Source organism: Prunus dulcis, chromosome 3, assembly GCF_902201215.1.
Source record: "Prunus dulcis chromosome 3, ALMONDv2, whole genome shotgun sequence".
NCBI classification, from domain to species: Eukaryota; Viridiplantae; Streptophyta; class Magnoliopsida; order Rosales; family Rosaceae; genus Prunus; species Prunus dulcis.
The window spans coordinates 15,277,130-15,301,550 of NC_047652.1; the positions used below are offsets into that span (position 1 = coordinate 15,277,130).

The 24,421-nt window shown below is 36.2% G+C and overlaps 1 protein-coding gene across 1 annotated transcript; it reads left to right on the forward strand.

Annotated features, from left to right (window-relative positions):
• The first annotated feature begins 7,453 nt into the window (after nucleotides 1-7,453).
• On the forward strand, nucleotides 7,454-10,114 carry LOC117621277 (DELLA protein GAI-like). Its single transcript, XM_034351656.1, has one exon. It carries the CDS (start codon nucleotides 7,833-7,835, stop codon nucleotides 9,621-9,623), a length of 1,791 nt encoding a protein of 596 aa, XP_034207547.1. The 5' UTR covers nucleotides 7,454-7,832; the 3' UTR covers nucleotides 9,624-10,114.
• Nucleotides 10,115-24,421: the final 14,307 nt, after the last annotated feature.

Consider the following 24,421-nt stretch of genomic DNA (forward strand, 5'->3'; position numbering starts at 1 on the left):
ATTTAAAAAGATTTTAAAGAAATATAAAAGTCCAAATGTATTCAATCACAATTAATGAAGACCTAAAAATACACGGTTTGGATTGTTAGCGAACATATGTTTGGGTCAACAAAACAAGCCCAAAAGAGATCAAATATAAAGCTCGTGACAGCCCAAAAAATGGGACTTGGGCCTTCTTAGCCAATATTTTTTTTCTGGGAACATGGTCAACCCAACAATCTGGATCTTTCTTTTACTAATTAAAAGACATGGTACTTTCTTTTACTAATAAAAATAGGGTGAAACCCAACAATCTGGAACTTTCTTTTCCTAATAAAAAGAGGATGTACTTTCTTTCTTCCAATTTTATTTGTGTATTAGTTAATTTACTCCCATATGCTTGGGTTTTAATAAGAAATATTATTTTATGCAATGCAGATTGCTTCAGTTGCCATAGAGGGTATGCCAGGCTTTATTGAGGGAAAGTTGTTTGTGTCTGAAAATGAGCCAGCCTGACCGTAAAGAGCGGGCTGTCATTTGTGGAAGAGGAAATGGATACTAGAAAAGTTTTAGTTGACCCTTATGGCCCAAAATTTTGGATTAGAGAAGGGCCCAAAATCAATTTTGCTCACTTTCCTTTGCATTTTTTTGGATACACGTGATAGTATAAACTCACACACGCACTACGAGCTTGAAACCACTAGTCTTTTTCCACTAGGTTAGACCCCGTTGACACCATTTGCATTTTTTTAATACCAACAATTAGGAATCAAAGGAATCGAACACGAATCTAGGTATATGAATCTATCCTCATAACAACTTAAGTTACAAATTTCTTGTTACAATCTTTTTGGCAGTTTAATTTGGATGTATCTGCCTCAGCTTAATAAATAAGTAATAGTTTTCCATTTTTAAAAAAAAGTCAGTTAATAGTAAGTTTCATGAGTTAACACTAGTATGGGAGTTCTACCAGTAGAAAGAAGTAAGGTATATTGGGTAGTTTGTAAAAATTCATTAATGTCCTGACTGTTCCAACCTGATTTTCTAAAAAGTAAAAACAAAAATCACCTCCACTCCTGCTTTCCCAAACTGTTGTCGTTGACAACGAATTTCTCAAATAATCGCGTTCTCCTCTTTTTACCAAACACGCTGACACGCGCAGCACTTTCAAAGAAAGTGATTTTTCTCTAAATAATCAATGTCAAACTAGTACTTAGTGCCCATTTGGCATTGCTTATTTGGGGTAATATGTGATTTTTTTAAATTTTGAGAAGTCCAGCTCGTTTGGTAAACTATGAGAAAATCACTTATTGTTAAATTGTTGTGAGAAAAAGTTATAAAGGAAAGCAGTTAATGAGGTGTTTTCTTTTTCTGATTATCCAGGAATCAGTTTTGAAGAGGCACTAGGTTTAATGATTGTGCGGAAATTAGTACCAATAACACTTTTAACAAAAAGTTTACCAAACGCCAAATTACTTTATCTCACAGCTGATTTCTCTAACAACAAATCTGACAGACAACGATTATTTCAACAGTACAACAACGTCAAACTGGCCTTTAGAGCTCGAAACCACTCTCCCTCTAACACTTTTTGTAAAAAATTAAAAATTAAAAATTTTAAAATTAAAAAGGAGTAAACGAGTAATTGACTAAGCAAGTATGGGGACCATGTGATTTGACCTTATTTTAATCCCATTACAAGCACAATTAAATATAAAATTTGAAACCAGGTCACTCGTCCTTTTTATAATCAAGCTTTAATGGGTCAGTTGTCCAATTATTTTCATGATCTCATCGATGGTGGCAATTTCTACATAATTGATCGTTATTTTAAGGTGACATTTCAAATTTCTAGGGACAAATTGTTGTAATCAACAGGAGCCTAGAAAAGGATGTGTGATTACTTAAATCTTAATCAATTTGTTGTATGTACTTGGTTCATATCGTGAATCGCCGGCGCGAATACTTAAAAAATAATAATCAAAAGTATGTACGCATAATTAAGTAAATCATTAACAAAACCATCAACATCTAAAACACCATCACGTATATTATTATCATAATAAATGTAGGTGTACGTATACGTGCATCAAGATTAATTAGAGATTGAATAAGATTTTGGTGTATAAAAAATTGTATGTCTACGTACGTAATGCGACAACATGGTACCCCTTCGATGAGATTGTAATTTGCTAGAAAGGAATCTTATTGGCTTCTATTTGGACGAGAAATTCTGTTTAACATTTCAAGGAATAAACGAAGTCCAAGTCCAGCGAATAGTACTTGCATTAGGGTGCAATGACAAAATTACAAAAACAAGAAATTGATAATGGTTCAATGAGGTTCAAACACATATTGGACTCGATGATTCTTAGACTCAAGTTCACTAGCTAGTTTGATTTTGGTGCATAACAATATTTTAAATAATATTACTATCACTCGTTTAAAAATACAAATAAAAATTGTTTACATAGTTATATAATATTGGAAATGTTTAGCTTATTATTTATGGACAATTTTAGCATTGCCTTTGAATTTTGGACCTTGCTCCACTTTGTCGTATGAATTTTCAATTTAGCTTTAAGCGCTTCTGAACTTTCAATTTGTGCCAATGTTCCCTAACCGTAAATTTTGGTACAACATTTCTTTAGTTTTCCTCACGTGTTAGACGCATGACTAACTTTATACGTCAATTGATGTCGTAACCAAGCATTTGTTTAAGTTTTCTCAACCCCGAACCCCTATTATCAAGTAGAGGAGTACATTATAAAATTGGGTGAGGGCCTCGAGTCAAACATGGAGAAGTTGAATCAAACCAAGCCCCTATTAAAAATGGCGAAAATGACCCTCAATTGAACTGAATAATTGGCATAACTAACGACATTAGGGACATTGACACAAAATGAATGTTTAAGAAGTCTCATAACCAAATTGGAAGTCTCAATGGTAAAGTGGAACACGACCTACAATTCAAGAGGCATTGCTAAATTTAACTCTTAGTGTGTGGATCATAGTGTTAGAAAATTTATTTATTCTACGAATTAATTTTAATTAAAATGGTGTTTGGTGGGTTGTAATTATTCACGAGTAAGGTTAAGAGATTCAAAATAATATGTTACAACTTTTGCCTTTCAAATTTGAAGAGATGCAATTGTTGTCTCTCAAGAAAGGGCACAATAGTCACTTCCACATCTATAAGTAGGCAAATTCTCATGTAGTCATAAATGGCTTATCCAATCTTGCAACCTCATCCACAATTGAGAGTGTTCAACACAATCATGGTTCATTAGGGCCCGGAGTGCTACAACTATAAGGACATAATCTGAATGTTTTAAGTGTACGTACAAAGCTTAGAGACCTTCTTATAAATATCTTAAATGTGGGAGAATATATTCAGGAGTTAACAAATTACTTAGTTGGTACAATCAGTACATTCGACACATGTATTGTGGTGACCTCAGCCTTTGCATTGGAATTTATGCATTTTCGCATTTAACGGTTTCTATTGATCGACTTAGTCAAGCAAATTATTTAGTTGGTACAAGTAGGGTGTCCTAACACATACGTTGTGGTGACCTCAGTTTTTTGCCTTGGAATTCGTGATTTTCGCATTTCACGGTTTCTGTTGGTCGACTTAATTAATTGCCCGTTTGGCATTGCTTATTTGGGATAATAAGTGATTTTTTTAAAATTTTAAGAAGTCCAACCCGTTTGGTAAACTGTGAGAAAATCACTTATTGTTAAAAATTGCTGCGAGAGAAAGTTATAAAGGAAAGCAGCTAATGAGGTGCTTTCATTTTCTGATTATTCAGGAATCAGTTTCGAAGAGGCGCTGGGTTTAATGATTATGCGGCAATCATTTTCTGATTATGCATAAAACCAATACCAACAACACTTTTAACAAAAATTTTACCAAACGCCAAACTGCTTTATCTCACAGCTGATTTCTCTCACAGCAAATCTGACAGTGATTATTTTCACAGCACAGCAATGCCAAACTGGCCCTAAGTGAGGCGGATTATCATCGATTATAACTCCATCTAGTTTTACTGTTCATATTTAACTTTTACCCTTTTATGTTCAAACCGCTTTCACATTCTTGTTTAATGAGTGGGTTTTCTTTACATGTTGAGAAATAGAGGTTAGTTTTATCCCAAAAACAAATTATGATTAACCACATTTCAATAATATGGTAAATTAATGTTTTAAAGAAACTAGCCTCTCTGCACGCACTCTGCGCCTGCGAGAAGTTTTTTTTTTTATATAAATTTTTTTTATTTTAGAATTAAAAAATATAATGGATAGTTGTGTTCCATAAAAATAGAATCTATTGACTGAATTTTCTTATAATTTTAATTTTTAAATATGAAAAAGTATGAATTTACCATATTATCATAATTTAATTAATAATTTCAATTCTTAATGTTTGAATCAACTAATGATATTTTCTGATATTTTAAATGTTTCACCATTCTCTGCCTTTTACTCTATATATATATAAATAAAAGAATAAAGAGGGCCAAAGCCCACAAATAAGAAACAAACACAAGTACAAAAATAGTAGACCTTTCTTTTTTCTTTCCAAGCAATGTGGTTTCCATCTCAATATGGGGCAGGCATTTTACCGGATTTAAAGATTATAAAAATAATAATTTAAAAGAAAAAAGAAAAAGAAAAAAGAGTGAAGTGGAAGATAAATATAGGGCCCAGAAATACATAGATAGATCATGGACTGCATAGGGCGAGACGTAGAGGTGTGGGGACAACCATGATAACAGAGAATCTTGTCAACGTGGCAGAATCACATGGCGAGGGGCCAATTTTTCAGTGAGAGGTGTCAGCCCCAGCTCCCACTGGCTTCGTTGTCACACCTTCCAAATTTAGAAAAATAAATAAAATTCCAAAAAATTAAAAACGTCAGCTTCAGATATTTTTCCTTTTAAAATTAAATAAAGGACGTTACACAAAACGCCGTTAAAGTTCCAACGTGCTGTTGCAGTGGGCGCCCTTTTCCGCGTATAAAAAAAATATTTCCAGTGGGCCCAACAATATATATTTAAGTGGGCCCCACGAAGAGTTGATGGTCCACAGAAACTGAAATTGACGCCTGGGGCCCCCACTCCCACCCTCATCGTGGGCCTACATGAATGCATGAACTGGGTGTTGTAGTTTCAAATGATAATACACTGTGCGAGCGTGCGGTGCACTTGCACTTACGTACCTCCACGTGGGTGCTCGCTGACACTAAGCTCGATCTGATTGGGGAGGTGTTATTCTTGATGTTGAGGTGCGTTGAAGTTAAAGTTGACCTCCGATCCCTCCCTCATGTGGGTTTGTGTCTGCTGGAAACTGTTCTTCTCACTCGAGCTAAGGCAGGTGCGGCGCACTCTCATGCATCTCGAAGTTCAAATACTACGTAAAAATTCATATATTATACACGTATTTTTTATATATTATTAAATAAAATATTTACACACTAAATTTTAAATAATTAATTATAATGACCAAATTTTTCAACGGGTATTTTACTAATTCATATAAGGCACATATGTATTTAATTCATATTTATAATATTTCGTATTTTACTAATTATGCTAGAAATAATTGATAAATATTTCGCGAGAAAAGCCAACTAGCCATAAAAAAAAAATAAAAAAAAAAACTTATAACGATTCCTCTTTATAAACAAATCATAGTCGCATATGCGTGTATAATTTATTTATTTTATATAATTTAAATAAATTAGTTTTCCACACAATGTCTATCAAGATCACAAAAATATTATAGCCCACCCGGTGGGAATTTTTGGTACTGCCTTGGTCCAGACTTTTCCCATAAATGAATGTGCCTAGGATTAGACAAACGCAATCAGCGGTTTTTGCCCACTAGTGGAGACAAGTGGTCCATAAATGGTTGAATCATCCAATGGGGTTCATACTTATCTGTTTTACCATTCTCTATTAGGATTTTATAGTGAACCAACCACATTATTCATTTTGCAAAGTTTAAGAAAAATTATCAAACAGATCCTCGTTATTGCATGGCAAAATTAAAAAGTCCTAGGAATATTTCCTGAAAATGAAGTACTAAAAGGAAATAGCCAACAAATGATAAATGTCATGCAACTGAAAGGAAAGGAGAAATAGACTCTGGGTGATTATGTGGAGTTCTTCTAGAAATGAAGTACTAGAAACTAGACCTGTAAACATGTCGAATTCGGATGGGATATACTTAAATTCAAATTTGAATTCATTTATAATTGGATTATTAGATTTGGATGATATTTGAACTATTGGATTGCACTTATCAATCCATATTCATTACGCATTGGATCATATTATTATCGGATTTTATTTTGTGATGTACAAAAAATCAAAATTTCATTAGTAGCCTCGTTCTTTTATTGTATTTATGTACCTTTTATATCAATTTTTGATATTTTATCATAAAATTAGTTTTAAGTGTATTCTTAGTGCAAATAAAACTCATTTACACATATAAAATATTAATATAAAGCATAGAAAAATTAAAATTATACTTCATACTAAGTCGGATTAGATTATTACTGGATCAGATCAACTATAATCCATATACGGTTCTATTTATAGTCGGATTATCATATTTGGATTGTAACGGATTATCGGAATGTGAAGCCCAATCCATATCCTATTAATTACACCGAATTTGAATCAAAATTCAATCCATTGACAGGTATACTGCAAATTAGTACATAAGAATATCTTAAAATGCAACTCTTAATTAAATAAGTATCAAATATAGATATCTACAACAAATCTTGAGTGTGTTTGTACCCAAATATGTATTTTCGGGTCTAAATTCCTCATATGTGAAATTATGGTGTGTAATGAGTTTGAGCCCGTATAAAAAAGAAAAAAAATTGAGCCCGTTTTCGTTCGGAGCGCAATATTTTGATTAGAAGTCATGCTATTTAAACCATAAACTGACATTCACTTACCAATCTATTAAGCTTTCTCAATTGCTAATAGTAGCACACTCACATCTAACACTGTTGTTTGCCCTATTGCTAGGACTATAACAATTTGGGGTAACATATTTTAGCACCCTAAGAAACAAATGCAAATATTAACAAATAACCAAAAAAAAAAAAAAAAAAACATCATCTATGTGCATGACAATGAAAAGAGCGTGCAGAGACGCGGTGATGAAGGGTGGTGAGATGCAGATGAGCGGGGGATGCAAACCTGCTATCCGAGCTGGACCTCGCATTTCATTCTGAGTCGGGAAATTGATGAAACGTACGGCAACCTGATTTTTCTGCCGTATGCCCTATTCTGCCCACTACCATCAGCATCTTTTTATTTATTTATTTATTTATTTGGAGTTTAATTTTAATTATTTTAATTATTTTAAAATTGAAAAATTAAAATTATTTACTTTTTTTATAAATTACATGGCTGTGCTGCTGCTACGGCTCTTTTACGCTTTTAAGTACTTGCCGGACCAAATTTTTACGTTCACCACACAAACCGCTATTAAAAAATAATAAAAAACTCAGAATCCCAAAAATAAAAATAAATAAAAAAATGGAAAAAAAAAATATCCCAATTATTATGGCCTCCAATGTTCCTTATCTCTTCCAAACTCAGCCCCTCCTGTTCCTTCATTGGACCTCCCACCCAACACCCGCCCCTACTCATCATCTCTCTCTCTCTCTCTCTTCTCTCTCTCATGAGAAAATAAATAATAAAGAGCCTCAAAAACCCATTTGACCAACATGTACAGACCCTAGTGGTTGTGGTTTGGTTTATATCTCTCAGTGCTTCTTCTTTCTCTGTTGCTTCCTCCTCACAACAATCAAACTAAAAAAAAAGATGAAGAGAGATCACCGCGATACCTGCACGGATCAAAATGGTTCCAAGGGCGAATACTCGTCGTCCTCATCCTCAGTGCTGAATGGCAAGGCCAAAATTTGGGAACAAGACCAAGATGGCTGCGGCGGCAGTGGCGGGGGCGGCGGCATGGATGAGTTGCTTGCCGTTTTGGGTTACAAGGTTCGGGCCTCAGACATGGCCGAGGTGGCGGAGAAGCTCGAGCAGCTGGAGATGGTCATGGGCTCTGCTCAGGAAGATGGGATTTCTCAGCTTTCTGATACAGTCCACTACAACCCATCTGATCTCTCCGGCTGGGTTCAGAGCATGCTCTCTGAGTTCAACACGGTTGACGGGTCAGCAATCGACGACCCGCTTTTTGTTGCAGCTGATTCTTCGTCAATCACCTCCATACATTTCTCCAATTCTCACCAGATTGAAAACCCGGCATCTCGGGTTTTCCATGACGATTCGGAATACGATCTCAGAGCAATTCCTGGCGTTGCAGCTTACCCACAAACCCATTTGGACTCGGAGGCAGAGAGCAGGAGAAAGCGATTGAAAACCTCAATTGGGTCAAATTCAATCGGGCCGAATTCCGGGGTTGGAGCCGACTCGGGTTCTGTATCCAACCCAGCTCGGCCTCTGGTTCTGGTTGACTCACAAGAAACAGGCGTTAGACTCGTCCATACACTCGTGGCTTGTGCTGAGGCTGTTCAGCAAGAGAACCTGAAGATCGCAGACGCGCTTGTGAAGCACGTGAGTCTACTCGCGGCCTCCCAAGCCGGCGCTATGAGAAAAGTCGCCACTTACTTTGCTGAAGCTCTAGCTCGTCGAATTTACCGAATTTACCCTCAGGACAGTCTGGATTCTTCATATTCAGATATTCTCCAGATGCACTTTTACGAGACCTGCCCCTATCTCAAGTTTGCTCACTTCACCGCAAACCAGGCCATTCTCGAAGCCTTTGCCACGGCAAGTAGAGTCCACGTCATCGATTTTGGGCTTAAGCAGGGGATGCAATGGCCAGCGCTCATGCAGGCCCTAGCATTGAGGCCCGGCGGGCCGCCCGCGTTTCGGCTTACAGGAATTGGCCCGCCGCAGCCCGACAACACGGATGCCTTGCAGCAGGTGGGATGGAAGCTGGCCCAATTGGCCGAAACTATTGGCGTAGAGTTTGAATTTCGGGGATTCGTCGCCAATAGTTTGGCGGATCTCGAACCCTCGATGCTCGAGATCCGCCCTCCAGATGTCGAGACAGTGGCGGTGAACTCGTGTTTTGAGCTCCACCCTCTCCTTGCTCGACCCGGGGCGGTTGAAAAGGTCTTGTCATCAATCAAGGCCATGAAGCCTAAGATTGTGACAATTGTGGAGCAGGAGGCAAACCATAATGGACCGATTTTCCTGGACCGGTTCAACGAGGCCTTGCATTATTACTCCAACTTGTTTGACTCGCTGGAGGGATCGTCCGGTCCGAGTCAAGATTTGGTCATGTCCGAGGTCTACTTGGGTAGACAGATATGCAACGTGGTAGCATGTGAAGGTCAGGACCGAGTCGAGCGACACGAGACTCTGACTCAGTGGCGAGGCCGGATGGACTCGGCCGGGTTCGACCTGGTTCACCTCGGGTCGAACGCGTTCAAGCAGGCCAGTATGTTGCTGGCTCTTTTCGCCGGCGGAGATGGGTACAGGGTGGAGGAGAACAATGGGTCTCTTATGCTTGGGTGGCACACGCGGCCCCTCATAGCCACCTCAGCATGGCAGCTGGCGAGTTCGACTGAGTCAACCCGGTGAGTTGAACCGAGTGACTCAGTGAGCTACAAAACTGACCTCTGAAGACCCTTGGGTGATTATCGATTGACTACCGGATGAAAATAGGGGTGTGTCGTATCTCGTATGGTGTGGGTACACATACCCACTGTGGGGGGTGGGGGGTGTGGCTAGTTTGTCAGTAGAAAGAGTGGTGGAGCTGCAGTAAAAAGTGAAACTGTAAAACTAATCCAATCCAATCCAGTCAAGTTTGTAATTGTAACTGTAAAATGGTGGGTTTTTATTTTTACCCTTCTGTGGCTCCTTGTCTCGGTCAGATTTTCACCTCATCTGTTTTTTAAACTTGGTTTAGTTTAATGTAATTTCTCTTTTGGTCTAGATTTTTTACTTTTTTTAGTTTGTGTGTGAAGTTTTTTTGGGCCCCTTGCATAATTTCAAGGGAGGGATCAATGTGGATCGTTGAGAATGTATCTATCTTTCTTTGTTGAATAAAAATGATGAGCATTGATTCTGAATGAGAAAGAAAAAAGAAAAGAAAAAAGTCGCTATTGAGATATACTTCTCTCTCTAAATTTTGACACTGTGTGTGTGTTTGTGTGCCACTTCTTTCTTTCTCATCCTTCTCTTCGCCTGCAAAGACTGGACTTAGCCGATGATGATGAGTCTAAACATAGAGACGTGGCCTGCATATGCTATGTCGCCATCTGAAAGAAACTGTTGGTGACACAAGCATGACAAATATTTAAATCCATGTCCCTATTTATAACCCTAGTATAGTAGCTATCAATTCAAAATTGGGCTCAATGTTATCTTTTTCCCTGTTATCTGCATTTCCAGCCGATATATATATATACCGAGAGCTTCAATTCAAGATTTATTTACAGACGATATTCTTGTGATGCACTCGTATTTTAATGATCTGAATCATAAGTGGTAGTTTAGTTTGCATTGGTTATGCTGCAATTGGGATTATGAAAGTAATTTAACCAGGTTATTATTTGGTCTGAGATATTCATAATTTTCTCTGAAACTATTGTGTCATTGGTACATTTGAGATTCTGGAAATACAAAAACACAGAGAATATGTTAGTACATAAAAGATCAGATTGGCATATAAAAAATAAGCAGGTGTTCAACACTTCATGTGATTGAAAGTGCATGCGACAATTTCAGCTTGTACATTCTGGGGTCCATGTTTCTCTTTACTCTTCTCAGCCCAACATATATATATATATATGCGCACTGTGTAATGGCTCAGATCAGACAAACTGAGTTACGAAATCTTGATCTGAAGTAGGTATGCCTTCAATTTTCAATTTAGTTTTGAGCAGAAAAGATTAAGGGCTTGCAAAAAGTAATTTAGATCCAATAAAAACTTGTAAAGATTGCTTCCACTAGGTTTACAGAAACCAACAAGCAGCTGCTTGAATGTACTCAACCAACCTACGAATTCAATGCATCATCTATCTGTCTATAGCATACGGTCCTACTACCCTACGCATACTATATGCATTATTACCATATTGTGTGAACCCACCCTACCCCCATGTAGTTTAGATCTATGGCAAACAAGAATAGTAACTATACTAGACCTCATCATGAAGATTATCCCAAACTACTAGTTTGATGCCAACAAATTTTACTTTTTTAGATAAAAGAGGAGTCAAATTACATTAGCTCGAGGTTTTTTCAAATTTTGGTTTTGTTTTTCTGAGAGAATTGGATTAATGTTTGAAGAGTATTGAGATTTGATTTTGAGTCTCCAAATGTAGATTGGCATTTGAAAGCGAATCTATAGAAAAGTAGTTCTCTATGTTTCCGAACTTAAATGGGGTAATCAAGGTATGAGAATCGGATCAACTACTCCCCCTTAGTTGATTCTATTTTAGATTTAGAGAGTATTTGATTACAAATTTTAATGTGGAATCCACATAATTTTTTATTCCTTATGTGTTAGTAAACGCAGGAGAAGTCAGGAATTAAAATCATTCCAATTAATACTCATTCCTTATGTGTTTAGGGCATGTTTGGTATTCTATTTTAATCCAGGTTTTTAAATTTAAAAACATAATTTGAGTCCACAGCTCAAAAAATCTGTTTGGTAAGTCTAGTTTTGAAAACTCAAACTAAAAAAAATACCTAAATACTTGAAAACAGAACAAATTTGTTTTTTACGGCGGTAGGTAATTCCTAAGCTAAGACAATGTCAGTGTAATTAACTCGTGTAATTCAAGTAGGTAGGTAATTCCTAAGATGTCGTACTAAACTATGACCATCCCTAGAGATTACAGTATGCAGTGATTTTGTGGAGAGAGAGAGAGATATATATATATATATATATATATATATATATATATATATATATGGATAAACATTTGGATTTGCAATGACTAAAATGAGGTGTTTCAATGGACCACACAAAGGCATGATGAATAATAATCGTAGCAGGCAGGCACCACCTTTGTTCTAAGTTTGGACCACCTGCGCTGAGCTTCATTGGGTCTACAGGTAACATTAAAATTGGTAGACATCATTGTCTTTAGCTGAAAATAATCATGATGGAAAAGGCTGAACTTGGGTCATTTTTTTTGAAAAACTTTTACTTGCATATTCAGATTTAGGGTTCCTGGCTAAGCCTTGAAGTTATACGAGTTACTGTGGCGATTAGGGTAGGTATTTTTGTCAAAAATTCTTACTGCAAGGACAATAATGACGATTGCGTGCATGATGCATTTAGGTAAACAGGAATGGAATTTAAACATGAATGGTAGATAGATGGTGTAGATACAAAAAGACAAAAGAAGATGCAATAATTCTAGTAAGTTTTTATGGCGTTGTAAATTTCTAAGTATATTGGAGAAAATATGCTGTACTATCGCGTTTAATATAATGCAACTAACTTGCTTTTTATAGCAACTACCTTGCTATTTATAGCAACCAGCTTGCTATATATAGCAACTTTAACGAGTTGATGAGTTTTACTACTCTACCATATTATAAATTGGTATGAAGAATGTTTATGACATGTTTACCTATTTGGATTCGAGTCGAAACAATAAGTATTGAAAATGAATCATAATCAATCGTTCTCATTAAAGTCGAGCTGATTCTAATTAAACTGTTTATATTAAAGTCGCGTCGCGCGCTCATTTCAATTAAACTGTTTACTAATTATTACGAGAGTGAATGATAATTGACTGGTGCATGAATATATTGCATTGCATTGGTGATCAGTTTTCTTGACACGTCTCTTTTGGATAATTGTCTTGAATTTAATCTAGTAAGTATTCCGACGTTAGTAAGTACTGGTACATGATGGTTTTTCCTTAGTGGTACTTTATGGGTCCTGCATATAATTTGGATTATAAAGGCATGGGGACAAATACTTGAACATGATAGTTGGTTTAGGAAAACTACCCAAGTGATCGATTTGCCTTTTACTGCATGGTAAAATTAGTAATTATGGATGCTCAAAGATTTTTTGCCAAAAAGATAGGTGAGCTGGGGAGGCCAAAGCCTTGGTAGGCCTAGCGGTACGTAGTGGTTAGGTGGTGCATATGGATCCCAACTCGAAGTTCGAAACGTGATTTGAACTTGAAATCTATTTCGATATTATTTACTGCTAAGATACGATTTTCTAACAAGTCGACATCTCATCAAATTTTGGCAATGGGCAGTTAATTTTTAAACAGGTTTATAAAATTTTTATTTTTCTTTCTCCATTACAAGGAACTTGCCCATGCAATATTATACTAACATTTGTTGGGGTTTTCGGTGTTTTCAAAAAAAACCCTAAAATTTCAAAAATTACACAAACACCCATTGAGGTTTGAAATTGTTTTCACAAAACCATTTTCTATTGATTTTTCATCTAAAGATTGATGATTTTATATAAATAATTTCTCCAAATGACAAAGTTAGCCTTTAAGATTAGATTGCAAATACATTCATTGGAATTAATTTTGTCATTTGCATAAGTTTCTTTTATAAGATCATTATTTTTTGGACGAACACTTACTGATTTGGATGAACAATCAATGAAAAGGGGTTTTATGAAAACAATTTAAAACTTTAGGGAATATTCGTGTAATTTTTAAAACCTCAAGGAATGTTAGTTTAAATAACTCATCTGAAGTTTTATTACAAAATTCTTCTCATCTAGCAATATGATACAATGCAACTCATCAAACTCAAGAAAGCTACAATCTCAAAAACAAGATGCCTAATAAAAACAAGGTGTAATTTTGAAAAAAAGGAACTGCGTGTAAAAGTCAAGATGAACGAGTTTGGCAGCACTATGCTGCACATGGTAGACAAATAGGTACGGGAGAAAAACTTATTGTTGCAAGGACCATATAGTTCTTGAACTCATGCATCCCCTTTCTCTCATAAATTTTTTATTAGTTGTAGACATTATGAAGTAACTAAAAATGCCTTCAGCCGAAGTGAGAGGCCAACGGATCCTTAGTTCAGTAGTAAGAGTATTTCCCTGCTGATTAATCATCTCATATTCGAAGTCCAGTGACATCTTCCTTTTCTCCTTTCAACATAAAAAGAAGAAAAGAGAAAAAGAAAAAAAACCGACAATTAGTTAATGATTCATGAGGGGGAGCTTTCCCATTGAGAAGCAAGAGGTCGGTATATGGTTTTTCTGGCTGTGGGGTACATGTCACATCCTCTCTTTTACTTCTTTTTGTAGTACAAGGCCGTGAAAAAAACGAGTTACACAGAGAAGAGAGTTTTCATAAGCATCGCCGTATTCCCATCAAAGAAAAAGAAAAATAGTGCCTCCAACGGCTTAAAATTATAATAGAGTTTCCATCAATAGTAATCGATTTTACTTCAAGAGTACGTATAGTGTTTAGGACAGTCGTTGGCGTGCATGTAGATATCTTCCGATCGTTGATATAAATGAGTCTCACAATGAGGTTCACATGAACTAAATCATTAAAAGTCACTTACACGCGTGTGTTGTTGCTATTAAGGTTTCCTTTTACATAATTACCAAAAAAAACACCACTCATAAAGAAGCCAAGCGAACATAAGATGGGTGGTGGTCTTGCTAAGCTTTGCATTGAGGGTATGGCACCAAGACGACGCTTGATTAGAATTATTAGTGTCAAATTAATTATAACAATACACTCTCTTTAAATTAAACTTCATCCAATAATCTTATTAATTCAACAGAAACACAAATGAATTGGGATCAAGAGTCAATTTCTCCAAGATAAGCCTAGCAGACAATTTCATTGTGCTGGGGGCCTTGAAATTGACTGGTGGTTCAATTGATTTTGACAACCTCATCACACATTCACTATGTTTGCTTCTTTTGACAAACACAAGGGCCCTTCAAAGCTTCTTTACAGCTCCCATTTTTTCAAGTGCAAAGTCTTCTCAATAACTACTCCTAAAGTCTCTTTTTTCATGAGTGTAAAATGCTTTCTCCACTTTCTACACAATTAAATAATTAATTAACTATTTATTTATCTAAAGATGTGATTAAAGAATAGGATTTGCTTTATCACTCCATTTGTCAAGCTTCAATCTCCCTCAGTGTTGGAAAATTAAAGGTATTGCAATCACTATAATTGACCCCTTGTCACTAACACGATCTACCAGCTAGATTTATCAATTTCTCAGCGTGCCGTCCACGTATCATATAAATAAAATAATATGTCAGAAGCCAAAGAAGAAAAAAAAATATTTCTATACTTAGCCTATGATTGGAAGGCCATCAACTTTATGATGTGAAATCTGCTAGATTGCAACTCTTGCATGCTCTAAGAGCTGAACCAATGTCTTAAATTATTAGTAGGATAATTAATTCTATCTTGTTTCATTAGGATGAGTTATTAAACAGAAAATACAGTGTGAGTGAGTGTGACTATGTGACCCTTCCATTTTATTTAATTTTTTTTATACCAAATGCTGCATTGTGAAAGTGGAGTCCATGCCACCAGAGGCCAGAGCGGTCTCTATTGAAAGTTCAAAGAACCTAAATTTAATGATTTCTTTTGGTTATTTTCAAAAAAAAAGAAAATTCTGAGAAAAGCGAACTTTATTCAATTTCACTATGATTCTGCATTTGGTATATTGGTATTTTTGTACATCAAAGTGTTGCAACATATATTCTTTTCTTTTTTTAATACAAGCTGTATTGAGGGAGATGAGTTTTCTCACACATACTGTGAAGGTACAATGAAAGTTCGAATATGAGATTATTGATCTACAAATAAAACCGTTTTTAACTGGGGCAGACACCGCTGTCTCAACATACATTATGTTTAACAGTGTGTTTGGATGAGTGAAATAATTTTGGATATTGACAAAAGTCAGAATTTCTAAATTGACACGAACAAATTCCAGTGTTTGGATTTAAAAAAAAAACATAGAAATTTAGAAATTCTGTGTGGAAAAAAAAACATGGAATTTAGAGGTCATAAATCCCAACTTTAAATTCTATATAAAGTCGTCATTTCTCAAATTCCAAGAAAGATTGAGTTTTTAAAAAAGATAACTTTATAAATTAAGGTTAAATTTCGTATTTTAAATCCATCACCCAAACAAATTTTTTTTCAAATTCTAGAACATTAATTTCTGTCATTAATTTCATCATTTATAAATTCCTTTATATTATTAAATTTCCTTATCCAAAATGTTTTGTTTTCAGTAATTATAAACTGTCAAGTAAATGGGAATGCAAAGCCCAAAGAATACACCATGGGCCAACAGAGCCCCGCAACAAACAAGAACTAAAACAATCAAAAGCCCAAATGAATTGCAAATAAATGTCAAAACCATCATTTCAAGTGCATGATTTACCTTCGACTGCTTGACACCTGGTGGGAAATATTTTGGTGTAACACCATGACAACACGCATGTCTCATCTTGACGAGAAAACCTTCCATCTGTTCAAAATTGTTCTTGTCTCTGTTCAATCCCTCTCCTTCCTCTCTTCTATCCGTAGAATTTTTTTATATTTTATTTTTTTAACGAAGTGATTTATTTTATTGCTCCTACAATTAACGAAGTTTTCTTTTGGCAAAATAGTGGAACAAAAAGGAAACTGAATTATTTCCTTGTACAAAAGCGTAACTTCGGCCAAATAACATAACAAAAAGAAAAGGAGAACACTACGTCACATCTACATAAATGTAATTTTGCCAAACTAAAGATTACACATGTTCAAATAAGATGTCCAAACAAAAATTAGAAAACTGATACAAAGCATAGCACATCCTTCAGACGTTCATATTATGAATAAAGTACAATCTCTCCGTACCTGTTGTCATAACCTTGAGATAGATTTCAAACCCATAAAAAGACATCCACCAGCCCTTATGTCTTACTGCCGATGCAATTGGTTCAAACTATTGAAATACACATTCTGCATCACAACTGAATTCATGAATCAATATGGAAATTAACACAATTTTATATCATGAGTCAAACCCGAGTTAAATTAGTTGATTGTCCAAATGTGAAATTTGCATTCAAAGTTGTAGATGAATCCTAATGCATTATAAAATAATCTCAAGTTCGAAATATCTGATTTCTTTATCCCATGAGTATATATTAAATTCATATACCTGACCCAAGTAAGGCATTTGATTACTTCCTTGAAGCATGGTTATAAATTGAAAATTCGGATGTCCAAAAGTATGGCTTAGAATATCCTAAAAATACATATAACATTAGGATATAAATATTAAAATTAACCATCAAAATAATGAAGTGTAAGAATAAGTACACCAAAGTGATGAAATGATGGATTATAATGAGTTGAATGAGGCAGAACACTGTTGGTTTCTTGCTCAGATTGGTCGACCAAAAAAAATTATTAGCACATGAAATTAAATACTAGAAAAAATAGTTGAAACCTAATTAATATCAATCTAGTTAAAAACAACTTAAAGAAAATAATAATTACTGGCAGCCATGGTGGTAGGACTTTAAGTTTGAGAGGAATTTCCAACTCTTGTGTCTTTCTTTTCTTCTCCAATTGACTTTTTATCCTAGCATTTGTTATGCCTTTAGCCCTTATGGTGGGGGGATTCAAAATTGGTGGCTTAGCAATGAGCACATCATGAAGAGTTTGGTCACCAATGCTATTCAAATTTTCCTTTGGTCTAGTAATTTCCATATCGCTTTCAAGTAACATCATAACCTCTGCTAACTTTTGTTTGACAAGCCTTGTTCATGAATAAGATAATGATGCTATACTAACAACATTATTTGCTTCATGCATCAACTCACTCAAGCGCAATGATTGGGCAGATCTTGCCTTCTTATTATAAGATTCACATAAGTCACTATTCACCACAATTCACCACAATTCCTTTCTTGGTCCCTTTAGTCCATCTCTTCAATATGTATTGGCTTGGTATACTTGTGATATTTTTGAAATCTAACACTTTCAAGGCATGACGACATAGCAATCCCTAGGTTTCAAATAACTTAGACGGGCAAGAAATATTGAAAGTTATGGAGTCAAAATGGATTTTGTAAACCCTTTCATGACCTTCTTCAATTGCTTCAAAAACATATTTGGCACCAACATTGCAAACTTCATCCAGCCTAACTACAAAATAACCCAACAACTCCTTTTCAAAGAATGAAAAGATCTTAATGGTATACTCACTAGCTGATTGCTTAAAAATACCACTTTTTGCTTTAAGATGAGGCATTCCATTTTTACAACAGAAATCCTCTTCCAACTCTGCCAATCTCATATATGCTGTTTTTTGCTCATAGTGTTGCACAAAACTAGTGAGACTCATTGTTTTTGTAGAAATCTGATGAAAGATATTGTTTGTGCTCTCAACCCTTTGGATAAATCTAATATTAGCTGAGAAATAATCTAAGTTGAAAGCAGAACACCATTTCCTTCTAAGTGAATACAACTTTTGTAGCCACGAATGATTCTCAAGCTTGAAGGTTTTAATCATGTGATCCCATGTGTCTTCAAATTCTGATTCACTCAAACAACCATAAAAGCACTTGTTGAAATATTTGCTAAACTTTGGGTTAGTATAAAGACCAGCGAGAGGTTGTGTAGCATCTTTAGCAACATGCCAAGTACATAATCGATGGCGTGTTTGTGGAAATACAATCCCAATTGCATTTTCCATCACTTTATCCTCATCCGTGAAAATGGTTATCGGGTGTTTGTTTCCAATTGACTCCAAAAAAGTTTCAAACAACCAAACAAATGATTTTGTGCTTTCATCCAATAAAAAAGCACAACCAAGTAAAACCTTTTTCCAGTGATGATTAACTCCCACAAATGGAGCACATATTAGGTTGTATTTGTGTAACACCCCGACTCCAAATTTAATTCCATATTTAATTTATTTAAGTGAAATTACGAATTTACCCTTGGGGTAATGGTAATTTGGTCATTTTCTTATCGGAAGAATTTTGGGACAACGAGTAGTATGGTTACGTAGGTTGTATTGAGACAAGTCCATAGACACGTGGTAGGCTTGAATCGGAGTTGTAACGAAGAAACGGTGACCAAAAGTAGTTCAGTGGCAAACTTGTAAATATTTCGAAAAGAGTTGAGTAAAAATCTGATTTTTCTTCTCTCTCTCTCTCTCTCTCCCCCCCAAGCTCTTCTCCCTCTGCATGACTTTCCCCTCCCCTGTTATTGTTCATCCGACACAGAACAACCCACGCCACCGCCACTTCTGGCCACCCCGATTGACGAGACCGATCCCAAACGAATCGGGCCACTCTCCTCTTCCACTTCCGACCGATCTCCACCCCGGGAACCGTTGCAAACCACCGGAATAAGCCTAAGAACATGCCGATTTTTGACAGAGATTTCGCCACCGTCGTCCTCCATCCTCCGGCAGCCATTTTTGGTGATCAAGGTATGAAATCTCATCTACTCTTCGAGCTCTAGCTGTCTATGGGATAGGATTGGATTGATTTTGCATCCAGGAAATCAATTTTGAAACCTAGGTTTTGGGTGGATTTCAAAGTGAAATTCCAGCTGGGTGCCGTCCAAATTGGACCTCCTTGTAGTTGAATAAAGTGATACTCGCCTCGAGTAGTAGCTAAGGTAGAAAGGTTGGATCATGGTGTGGAGTTTTTCCGTCGCCGGAAATTACTCTACACACTCACGCGCTGTCGACTCATGTGGCGGCACGTGGGCAAGGATTTCAATTCGGATGTCGTTTGACTATCAAATGGATATCTCATATTGTGTGTTATCCAGGTTCGTAAGGTTCTGACCGTTGGATTATTTCCAAATTAAAATATGTTACTCTAGACATTCATAGAATCGTGTAGGAATTCACGGATCGTGAATTGGAGCTCCGGATGTTCTTATTCAATAACTTAAAGTTTGGATTTTACGATAAACGTCCGATCGTGCGATCGTGAGCGATCCGACCGTCCGTTTCAGACCAAAATTGCAGGACGTGTATTCTAGACCCTGTGAAACCTTTAGGAACTTTCGGATTGTAAAACGGACGTTGTGGTTCCCGTGGGCCCGGTTGACCCGAATTGGGAAGTTTGACCGTTTGGTTGACCGAGTGTCTCCCGATGCTATTCCATTGTCCGAATTGGGTAGTTGGACGTTAGAACGTCTCATTCCTCGTACACTCACTAGAAACCCGAGAAACTAGGATTTTAATTCAAAGTTCTCGTTCGAAACGCTTTGTATTAATTTCGTATTCGTATTATGAAATAGGTACTCCGACCATGCATACGCAGCAGGTGGGACCCTCTCAGGGTCAAGCAGCATGGGACTACTTGTGAGTGGACTTTGTTTTCAAATTATAAGCATGGTTTTATTGATGGAGAAATTGTGCATAATGTTTTAATGTTATATGGAATATATTATATATTCGATTGTTGAAATTTGTGTTTTTATAAAGCATTTGTGATATATTTTGGGTTTTGGCATATTTGAGTATCTTGAGTATATATATATGAATTTTGAGAATTTCTATATATGTTTGGCTATGTGTGGGGTACTTGGGTTGTTGATGTGAGATGTTGGACAATTGTGAGTATAGAATGTCAGTTTGGAGTGCTATAAGCACTACCTTATGTACTTCCCCGGATTTGAAACTTGGATACGGAAACTTGAGATACTTAGAGATGTCGAAACCTGGGGCATCCTTGACGGGATGTTGTTGTAGACCCTTAATTGGGTATACTGTGCGCGTAGGACTGGTTTTCAGGCCTGCGAGTTTTGAGTATTCGGCTGTACGTGCTGGCTGAGAGTTAGTCCCCCAATTGGACTGGCTCATTCCCTAGCCACATGGTCAATTGAGGAATTATTTTATGTGGGCTTTTCCATGTGGACTAGTCAAACAATCCCCCGGTTGGATTGTTTTCCCAGTACAACTAGGTGATTATCATATGTGTATATAGATATATATAACTATTTCCTTCGTTCTTGTTTTTTGGTGAGGATACTTCCTTGCCGGTCGTGCCAATTGGTACGCTTTTGAGAGTTTAGTTTTGGGATTTATAAGATTTGGACGTTGGGTTTGTAAAGTTTTCTTTATGGATTTCGGACTGGACATCCGGTATTGATTTGATTTTGATATATGTATATACTTGATTATGATGGTTTTGGAATGCACTTGGATTTCTTGCATGGTTTTCTAAACGGTGAGGTTATATTATGTTGGTTTACACTGAACTAAACTTTATTTTTGTCCACTCACAACTTTCGGTTTTGCGCCCCCCAGCCAGTAGTTGACTAAGCTCCGCAGCAGAGCCGGATCATGTGCTTACGAACCTTGAGCCTTCGTAGGACTCTTTCTTCATTTAATTCCGTTTGAACTTCGTTCTTGTTGTAATTGAATTCCTTAGATATGCTCAGTTATCGCCCGTAGTAGGGTTTGAACTGTTTATTCGCTTTAAAAGCATGCTGCCAGTTGGGTTATTAAACTGTGATTTTTGAACAGGTTGAGTTTTGGGAAATGTTCAATTTACAGGGGAGACTCTGCCAAAATTTTCGGTAGAAAGTCTCATTCTTTAGTAAGTGGGCCCGGCATCGGGGTGATGTCGGAATTAAGACGGGATTCGTCCCGATTTTCCGAGGAAATCCAGGGCGGATCCTGTCAATTTGTTGGTCCGAAATGTAGTATCAAAGCAAAAGAACATCTCCAAAGCAATCATAGTCTAACTTTGATCTACCATCTCTCCAAAAAAAAAGTTCGTCATCCGAGTGCATTGATCCACTTGAACAATATAGAAAAAATTAGGATCCTCAGCTTGTTTATGCTTAAAATGATTGATCAAACTTTGTGCATCCCCTCCTTCAATCAATTCTTCCTTCTTCCTATGCAAATAATTTAGACAATCTTTCTTAGTAAACCCAACATTCTCAGCACCACCAACTTCTTTTGCCAAATACGAATACGACTTTGTTGGCCTTATACCTGCTTCAACCATAGAAGACATAACATTTGCGTGAGCCTTTTGTATCTTCCGACCAGATTTGAGAAATTGTCTTTCTTCAAGCTTAGCAAACTCATGATTATGATATGAATTTATATGACTTATCTTCCACACACCATCATCCACTGTGAATCGAATTAAAGCCCTACAACCTGTCCTTGTATCCAATTGATGAACTGTCTTCACTTCACAAAGGTTTGAACACAAATAGTCTCGTTCTCGGATATTGTTTTTTACATCTCTTCGAATATTTCCTTTACAAATGCTAAATCCTTTCTTTAATGCATAGGAGTTGCATAGATTATATGGTTCAACTTCATTACACACCCCCATTCCCACTCTTAATTCATCACCGTCAAATAAATTTTCTTCTTCATTTGTTTATGACTTTTCCTTTTGCCAATCAGATTCCATGATCCAAATCAACAACCTTTTGTGTTTCATATAACAAAATAACAAAATTCAAAAGGTATATATATACACACATAGCATGTAAATTAGCTTTTCACTTACAGGAAATCAAAATTCACGTGAAGAGTAAGCAATTTTTAAAATAATAGCAACAAGAAAATTACTGATCACATCTTTCCAGGTAATATAAAATTTCAAGAGTTATTTTAAAGATTAAGCAGAGAAAAAAACAAAGAATAACAGGGGAAAGAAAAATAAATATCCCAGACTGCAAAATCAGTAGTTAGTAATTTACCCACAAATAGAATATGGACAACAATAAAAACCAATAGATTACAGTAAAAAAAATTTAAACGAAAAAGAAAAATACAGAAATCGATACCTGTGGTGTATGTATGAAGGAGTCGCTGAAGAGAAAAAGACGACTTTGAAGAAGGGTTTTGCATAGGAGAGGAATTGGGCGGGAATGGGAGGGTATTGTGCAAAAAAGTAGGAAAAAAAAAAATTAATTGGGAAATTAAAGGGCTGGCACGGATGTTGATATTGGATGAAAGAGAAACTCTACGTTTTGGTTTATTTTATTGATTAAAATATGTTTTACAAATGTTTTAAAAAGATGGCAAGTGGTAGTATTCTATTGGCTTGGGATAATGAGTTGGAAAACTGACCTGCCATATTTGTGCCAGGAAAGTTTTTCTCAGACCGATTTCGGTTTATTATTTATTGATTGATGTCTAACTAGGGACGGATCTTAGAGCAACTCTACCCATTTGCCATTTGTCATGGCAATGTGAGGGTTAGGGCAGCTACTATTCAAGTGAATAGTGGCTGTCATTACAAAAAGCAATGTGTATTTCCACCCATTGCCATGGCAAATACTATTCATTTTTTTGTTTTATTCACAAATTTTTTTATGTAAACAATTAATTTGGATAATATTTTCGGTTAAGATTTTTGGGTTCGTACGTGTCAATATTTATTATAAAATTCATATCTCATAATCGGATAAAATATTCATATAAGATTTTTGGTTTCAAAATTCAGATAAATTTCAAAATTCAAAATTCAGATAAATTTCAAAATTCAGATAAGATTTTCACCCTCTAAAATCGCGTCAGATGTCATCTCTATATGCCTAAATTTTTCTATAAAACCAGAGGCTTAGCTCATGCCTCTCACACCAAATCTTCTTTATATTTTCATTTCTCAAATTTTAGAATTCATACTCCATTCTCAATGTCAGACATGAGCAGTGTCTTGAAGAGCCAAGAGCGAGAAACTAGAGAAAGAAGACGTAGACGAGCTGAAGGCAAAAGGGTGCAGAGAGAACTAGATCAACAAGTTGTCATAGCAGTGGCTTTTCTTGATGAAGAAAACCAAGGCCGCCGTCGTGGTTCACAAGTCGGCCGTGGCCCGAATGTGGACAGACATATGCATTCTCGGAGTAAAAATCTTATGGAAAATTATTTTATCCCAACTTCTTTGCACTTTGATGTTCATTTTCGAGGGTGATATAGAATGTAACCCCATTTGTTCAATAAAGTCATGCATGATATTTGCAATTATGATGAATACTTTGTTCAAAAGTGTGATGCTGCTGGGGTTTTGGGACTTCTTCTCGAGCAAAAGCTTACAGCTGTTATACGAATGCTGACGTATGGTTCATCTGCTGATTAGGTGGATGAGATTACCCGGATGGGGAAGTCCACTACTTTGGAGAGCTTGGTAAGATTTTGTGATGCAGTTGAAACTCTGTACACCAGAGACTACCTGTAGACCTAGGCCCAGGGACCTCCAACGGCTTCTACAATAAGCCGAAACTCGAGGATTTCCAGGAATGATTGGTAGCATCGACTGCATGCACTGGCAATGGAAGAATTGCCCAACTGCTTGGCAAGGAGATTATGGAAATAGGAAAGGACAAAAAAGTATCATCCTTGAAACCGTTGTTGGATTCGATACATGAGTTTGGCATGCCTTCTTC

What these genes read in the sequence shown, in the direction of transcription:
- LOC117621277 (XM_034351656.1), top strand. Translation starts at nt 7,833, where the DNA reads ATGAAGAGAGATCACCGCGATACCTGCACGGATCAAAATGGTTCCAAG.